This window comes from Papilio polytes, unplaced genomic scaffold (assembly GCF_000836215.1).
Source record: "Papilio polytes unplaced genomic scaffold, Ppol_1.0 DF822845.1, whole genome shotgun sequence".
Classification (NCBI taxonomy): Eukaryota; Metazoa; Arthropoda; class Insecta; order Lepidoptera; family Papilionidae; genus Papilio; species Papilio polytes.
Window position 1 is genome coordinate 4,134,319 of NW_013526359.1, and position 7,983 is coordinate 4,142,301.

At 31.6% G+C, this 7,983-nt stretch overlaps 1 protein-coding gene across 1 annotated transcript in view; it reads right to left on the reverse strand.

Annotated features, from left to right (window-relative positions):
* LOC106105346 (stromal interaction molecule homolog) overlaps nt 1–7,983 on the reverse strand; it is a 29,646-nt gene that overhangs the window by 2,352 nt on the left and 19,311 nt on the right. The window contains exons 6-13 of the mRNA XM_013285636.1: nt 7,873–7,978; nt 6,729–6,848; nt 5,872–6,039; nt 4,981–5,115; nt 4,369–4,492; nt 3,453–3,515; nt 452–545; nt 1–83 (exon numbers count right to left, since the gene is read on the reverse strand). Coding sequence (XP_013141090.1) covers nt 1–83; nt 452–545; nt 3,453–3,515; nt 4,369–4,492; nt 4,981–5,115; nt 5,872–6,039; nt 6,729–6,848; nt 7,873–7,978 — 893 coding nt within the window. The remainder of the gene's footprint in view (nt 84–451; nt 546–3,452; nt 3,516–4,368; nt 4,493–4,980; nt 5,116–5,871; nt 6,040–6,728; nt 6,849–7,872; nt 7,979–7,983) is intronic.

The following is a 7,983-nucleotide window of genomic DNA, read 5'->3' on the forward strand; positions in this document are numbered from 1 at the left end:
GCTCGTACCTCCGCTCCTCCTCGCGCTTCTCCTCCGGCCGCCGCTCGCGAGCCTCTTGAGCTAGGCGCTCTTCAAGTTGCAATCTGAAACATTAATATTACTAACATCAATGTAAAAGTTTAGATAGATGGATGTTTGTTAGAGTTTGTAGCTTAAACTAATGGACGGATTAAGATGAAATTTGCCAAAGATAGAGATGATAGTCTGGAAGAACACCTAGGCTACTTACTTCTGTTTTTATAATTTCACGTGGACGGAGTCGCGGGCGAAAGCATTGTCTTATAAACATTTAGGAACACTTACACGGAAAAGAGTATTACAAGACATTACATTGTACATAGTTTGTATCCGACTTGAAGGACCATTAAGTCCTAAAATATTTAACAACTATTAAAAAGGTTAAATTGTAATTTCACTATATTGTAAAATAAATGGATTGTATAAAACGTACCTCGCCTCAGCGAGTCTCAGATCTAGAGGATAGTGAGGTGCGTCGTGTTCTTCGCTTCCTGATGAATCTTCGCGCCAACCGAAATTATCGGCCACTGGAAATTGTACATCATACACATTCATACAAACTATTAAATACATCTAAATACAAACATCAATATTTTAACTAATACACCCATATTACTTACATTAATACTTTTTTATAATCTTTTTAAATTAGCTTCAGTCAACATTACCAAATAAATATTACATTTATCTAAATTTTAACTTATACCCTTGTTACATTAAATAATTCTTTAGTTTTGTTACATTAACCAAAAGCATGTATGAAATAGTTTTATTTTAGTTTAGGCATTATTTAGTTATTAATCATATACCAAGCAATAATTTTATAGTACTATAATTCTTACCTGTAATGTTGCCATATAAAGCAGCTAGTCTATTAAAAGTTTGCAACACTGAGGGGAAGCTATAGGCAGGAGAAATAAAACAATATCACAATCGTCAAAAGCTTTCAAACGTGCAAAAGATAACCTACAAAATACTATAGATAAAAATGTTGCAATATTTAAAAAAGTAATAAAAAAGGACATACACAGATGACAATCACAATGATTATGAAACAAAAATAGTTAAATACATGTAAAATGCATTGACATAGTCCAACAAAGATATCTCACCTGGTGGGCAAAAGAAAAACTAATTTATAACAGCTTACTAACGGTATGTCAATGTCAAAAAGTGACACAAGGTTTTTTTTTATTGTAACTTTCATATAATGATTTTATACAGGTGATTCTTAACAGATGGATCAACGCTTTTGTAGGAGTATCGGACTTCATTAGCTATCATTTAAACGCAAAGTCCGTTTCCCGATTTTTAAAGTTATTTAAAATCACCCTGTATATTTTCTGTCCGAACCAACTGGTTACCTCTCAACGGAACAGATATCCTTGTTTGACTATACTAAGTAAGTCCAATGTCATTTGACAGTCCTAATTTGTATTTATGACAAAGAACCGAAACGTAAGAAAATGTTAGGCCCTTAGGCAAATTCCTTAAAATTAAATCTAGAACATTCCGAAAAAAGTACCTGAAGAAAAATAGTAACATAATAAATATTTTAAATCTTTACTTAAATAGTCAAAGTTAGACTTACCTAGAATTCCTAATTTGTCTATAGACTACATAGAAATAGGGTTGAAAACCAGATTTTACAAAGGCAATATAAGACTACACAAGGCCTTGACAAAGTGACATTCGATTATCGTCAAAAATGTATGAACATTCAAGTTAAGTCGAGTCAAATTATATCTATACATTTTGCCATATATTGTCGATTCTACTAGCAATATCGCTAATCGAAAGTCACTTTATCTAGGCAAACGAATAAAACATCATTATACTGGACTATGTAATAAAAAAAAATAAAACAGAAGGGGATACATGCAATGATAAACAACCCAAAACCCAAAGCGAACATTTTCCGATACATACATGCTTTTGGTAAATAGATTTTATGAAACAAGTTTGTGCATTTTTATAAATTTATACGTGAAAAGAAACGCACATAAAGCCTGAAAGCTTTCTATCGATTGTGATAGTATAGGTAAAAATATATTTATTTGATAAAAATGATACAATCCTTCTTATAAATTAATTTAAAATTACAAATGCTTCATTCTAAAAATGTTGCCAATACTTTTCAATTTGACATCTGTCAATGTTGCCAGAACTAAATATAAAATTTCTAACAAACATTTATCCAAAAATACTTTTATAATTTAATACATTAATGTCATAGATATTTGTATCACATTTAATTAAAAAAGCCTTATACAGATCTCTTTGAGGAACACATATTTTTAAAACATATAGATTCGAAGACGTAGTTTCATATTTTATATGATATTTCTTACTAATACATAATAATAAAAATAATATATTTAAATAATCACTAATAGTTACTTTTATAAATATTCCTATAGTATTTTTTAAGATAGTGTTGCCATAAAATGCTGCATTTTGTATCAATTAAAATTAAACATAAATTATATAGATTGTTAAGTGTTTGATGATAAAAATGTTTTTTTTATTGTCATTGCCATTTCAAAAGCTGCTATATTTTGTACTAAAAATTAAGTACAATAAACTATAATTCTAAATTGTTTGAGCGCTATAAACCTACTAAAAGCATTAAATAAGATTATTTACTAAAATTAACCTAACAATTAGTAACTTATGGTAACTAAAAAATTGATTACATTTTTTAAAAATTAAGTTAGAAATTTTTGAAGATTTTTTTGTTTTGTTATGGAAATGCAGTAATTAGTAGATAAATAAATAATTTTGTATGTTTTAACTTAAAGTATGAATTGTAAGTTAAGTTAGTAATAAGTTAAATAATGATGGAACTTTAACTATTAGCGCGAAAACAACGCTACAGTAACATTTATACGCATTTTCGTATTTAATTTAATACATATTGTTATTTATTGTGGTTTATGTATTTGTGACTTAAGTTTGTTGAATGTTTTAGTTTTTTTTTATATTTATTAAAACCTTTCCTCTTTATAATTTTTTTGTCAGATTTAAATGTGTATCGGCAGTGAAATTTTGGAATAAATATAGTTAATTTTTATATATTACTAATACATTTTTATCAGGACTTGGCTTTTATGTAATTAAAAATGCGACGAACTTAAAAAAAAACTATGAAGAAACAAATATAAGTAGTGTCTTTTAACAAAACCTCTTCTAAAAACTCTCTATTTTTCCATGTCTTTTGTAATAATTTATCGTATTTTTTTGATATTATATTAATTTCCTAAATAAATTTAATACATTTAAAATTTTTAAAATATGACAAATTCAAAAATTGGTCAAACATTTGTCAATATAAAGCCAATGTAGTACATGGTATGGCGAACGTTGGCCCCAACACGAGTACAGTTCAGTTCACTCGACGTGCTCGTGAAAGATGGACGCGTCGTCTAACTTACCGGAGCCGCAGATCGACACGTCGTCGCCCACGCTCAAATCATCTTGAGAACTGCTCATTCGAACTGAAAAACAAATTACATATTTTATTTAATAACATAAGCTTCAAAAATAATCAACAAAATTAAAACATACTGCATTATACGTTTTTTATATAGACATGCATTGATCTGACTCGAAGGACCAAAACGCTTTTTTATACTACCTGTTCCCATCCGCAATAAAATACAAAAACTTTATTTTATCTATACTATTATAATAAAGCGTAAACACACACGTCTTTGTTGCCCAAGATGTCAGCTATTACAGCATATTTTTGAATCATTTTTTTTTTAATAAAAAGCCCTACACTTACGTCACGCTTTAGGCTATATATTTTCACGCCAAACTTAGGGGTAAATATTTTGGATAAAAACCCTAATGTAGGAAAGATACCATAAGTTGCTGCCAACATCAAAAAAGCAAGGTTGTCATCATGTCATGTCATTTTGACATTTGCTATTGATAATTTGACACATGTAAAAAAATAAAATTTTCATAATTTTATGCGGATGAAGTCGCAAGGAACAGCTAGTTATTTATATTTATAAAACATTCAATTACATATGTCAAAATTCAAATGCACAAAAACAACGAAGGCCATTGCTATTGGAAAAGATTTACCATTACCATGGCAATCTTATTTCTTTGCTATTGGCTTGTAGTTTTTGTCCCTTTCTCACATGACAGTTTATTTACTCCTGAGTTTAATACCGTGACAATACATAGCAAATAAAATAGTAAAATACATACTCTATGTATACTCAGTGATAAATGTTTTAATGGTGAAAGAATTAAAATCGTACCAGTAGTTTTTGAGTTATTTCAATACATACAAAAATACAAATCTTTCCTCTTTATAATAATATAGATATGTACCTCTGCCTGTCTGTCGTCCGTTGGCAGTCCTATAGAGCGTGCTCTCGAGGAACTGCAGACCGTTGTTATTTATTATATTAAAACCGCACAAACGTTCAATTTGCTTCCATCGGTGCATTCTCTCCTGGAATACAAAAACAGTAATTAATCCAAAATTTAACTATAGCATATTAGTCAGACACGTCATCAATATCCTGAGGTTGTAATTAAAATATTCATTTCCACTTAGCAATTAACCGCGGCAGTGAAAATAGGCCCTAAAGTATATGAAGAGCATTTAGGAGACTAGTTCTTCAGACCTTTCCTTGGGTTATCTACTTTTTTATTATTATAGGATGGCAAACTAGCAAGCGGCCACCTGAAGCCGCTATTTCCTCTTCCTATGCGTCTCCTCCACAGTCAAATCCACTTTTCCTTCCTATCCCTTTTTCTTAAGAAAAGGGAAAGACACTTAAATGATACAAAACGCGGAATTACTTCCACTTCACGCCTGTTTTTTGTGGTATTACACCGGACGAGCCCTACAATGCGAAGATTTTTAATGTTCTAGCATTGTTAAAAATATCTATACTATCAATAAAAATTGCTAAAAATCAGTGTAAATGTTAAAACCTGTAATTCCTGTGTGACTTCGTTGAGCGCAGTGCGCGCTTCCACAATGGAGCGGTCCACGTCGTCTATGGACTTGCCGTGAGTCGATACAAACGCCCCCACCAGGCTCGACCTCTTCTTACGTAACTTCTCACACTGAATACCACAATTATATACAATCAAAACAATATTTTCTATTATACTTCATAGTAATATTACAAATACGAAAGTTTAGATGTATAAAATGATAAAATTCAGAAATATCTATAACAGTCTGGAAGAATACATAAATCTCTTGCGTAAGCTTGTCTACTCGTAAGTTAAAAAGCAACCCTAAAATTTATTGCGATTATTTTCAATTTCACTTACATAGTTCACGGCTGAAACTTCAAGTGAATTATCAAACTTTTTAGAACTATTCATCAGACGTTTTAAATAAGGGCAAAGGCGTCAAACTATACAATATACAATTTCTTCAACAGGTAAATTTGACAAAAACTTTGGTCGTTTCCAAGCTCTTCTTGTCTCTTAGACAGCTCCTCCCGACTAATGTTACTCCAGAATTGGACGGTCATGATCCTTGTTATATGTGCCATCAAAGACATTTAAGAAATACATAGACTAGGCATAGTGAACAAAATTGTCCATTGGTACTTTCTCTAAAAGGTACTACATCAGTTGTAAAGTTTAGTCGTTGTGCTTGTATTGACATGTGACAAACTAAACATCGTTTAAAAATAAAATTATAAATATTTAACTATTTTTTAAATACTCCTATTATATCATTAGTGAGGTTATGTTATGTTACAAGTGAAGTGTCACTATGCCTACTCTATATTTTTTTTAATTTCTGGTCATCGCTTATTCTTTATAGAAAAAAAGAGACATGTGTACAAATACAGGTATACTCACAGCCTCTCTCGCCTGCTGCAGTTGGAGGTCAGCTTGCTGCTTCTTCCGAAGGTACGCGCGGTTCTCGACCTCGTGTGTGAGCTGCAGCCACTGCTGCAGGCCGGGCGGCGGCGCCCAGCACCTGTCCTCTAACTCCCCCTCCGCGCGACGGAGTTCCGCCCTTAACATCTGAGTAAAAGAGTTCAAAATTGTAAAACAACAAAATCAACTCTATAAAATCGATTACTCGTCTATTGTATTCTGATATTTACAACTGTAAAGATTTTAAAGGGAAGATAGCTGAATATTTTATGCTAGTAACACATAAATCTATAGTTCTAGACTGGGTAGTTACTGTATACGACTATAATAAAAAATAAACACACCAGTGTGTGAAGTGGCCTTAGTTATGTAAGAAGTCAGCAACCACAGCATTTTTTAAATAATTCTGTTTTCAACAAGCCCTACACTAATGACACGCTTTAGGCTATATATTTTCAAGCTATTAAATTTAAGTTGTAAATAAATTAGAAAATAACTGTTATTTGGGAAATGGACGAAAACTGCAAGCTGATAGCAATAACAAATTAAAGTCGCTATAGTTAGCCATAAACAATACTCAGCCAATGTTAAAGGCCATCGTTGTATTTGAGCATTTAATTTTGAATTGCAATTGAATATTTTACGAAATGTAAACAACTAAATACGGTTTTTTCTAATTTCTTGCGAATGAAGTCGCACGAGAACATCTAATCAAAAATATTTCTAGTCTTAAATATTTTTAGTCGTCATTTATTGATATTAAATATTTGTGAGCAATAAAGAAATGACAAGATAAAGGTTTTAACTTAATTTTCTATACATAAATATGAATTCACCTCAATTTCAGCTTTGAGCGTAGACACTTCTAAATCTGAGGAGGCGGAGTTCAATAGGGGCGTGTCTCCCGCTTCACGTAACTTCTTCTCTAAATTACGTTTCTCTGTTGTGACGCTCTCCTGAAATACATAGAATACTTCATTTAACAAAAAAAAGCAAAAAAAGACCTGAAATTCGACTTAAGGTAAAAAAGGTTGTAGACTGGAAAAGATGAGCTATTGAGTTATTTTATTTACCCGTAAAATATTTAGGTATACAAGCTCTTCTTACGAGTCGAAAAATGTAAACTAGTTATAAAAAATACTTTGAACAAGAACCTACTAAAAGTATCTGCCCCCTTCTCCCCATCTTAAACTTAGTCTAGATATAGTTTTAAATCGAGAATAAGACTTAAGATTTTAGATTTAGGAGTTATACGAAGGAGGATTAAACATACTAGTATTATAAATGCGATAGTTTAGATGGATGGATGTTTGTTAGAGTTTGTAGCCTAAACTGTTGAACGGATCTCGATTAAATTTGGCATGGATATAGAGGATAGTCTGAACACTTAGGCTACTTATTTTTGTTTCTTTGAATTCCAAGCGGACTTAGTCGCTGGCAAAAGCTAGTAGAATAACAAAAAAAGCATAATTTTGTGCGTGGGATGTCACATGTTTCGTACAAATGATGCAAGCCACGGTAAGTGATTTAATACAATTTGAACTCTTCTGCCAGGAAATATAAACTATAATTGGTTCTCAAATTAACATGTACATACTACATGTGTGAAACGCATGTGTGTTTCTTAGAAAAATATGACACAAGAATAAAGTTTATCTACAAGTAATTGATAAGTGGTACTTAAGGACTTTGCACTTAACGTAAGTTCTTTCTTAGAATTTTCATTAAATTACCTAACAAATTATGGAAATTCAACCAGGAGCGAAGATACGAAAAATATAGACGAATTGATAACCTCCTCCATTTTAAAGTCAGTTAAAATATACCTATTCCAAATTGAATTTTGACAATTGCAATTGAGAATTTGACAAATGTAATCAATAAAATAAAGATTTTACAATTTCATTTATGCGAATGAAGCCGCACGAGAACAGCTCGTTATACAATAAAGTTTTTTTTTTATTTAAAGTTTATTCAGACCTGTTCCAAGCGCGCTTTTTCTAGCTCCTTCTGCATATCATCAAGGGCCATCTCGGCCTTCCTCAGCTGCTCCATGTCTCGCAGCATCCTCTGCACCTGCGAGCGGCTGGC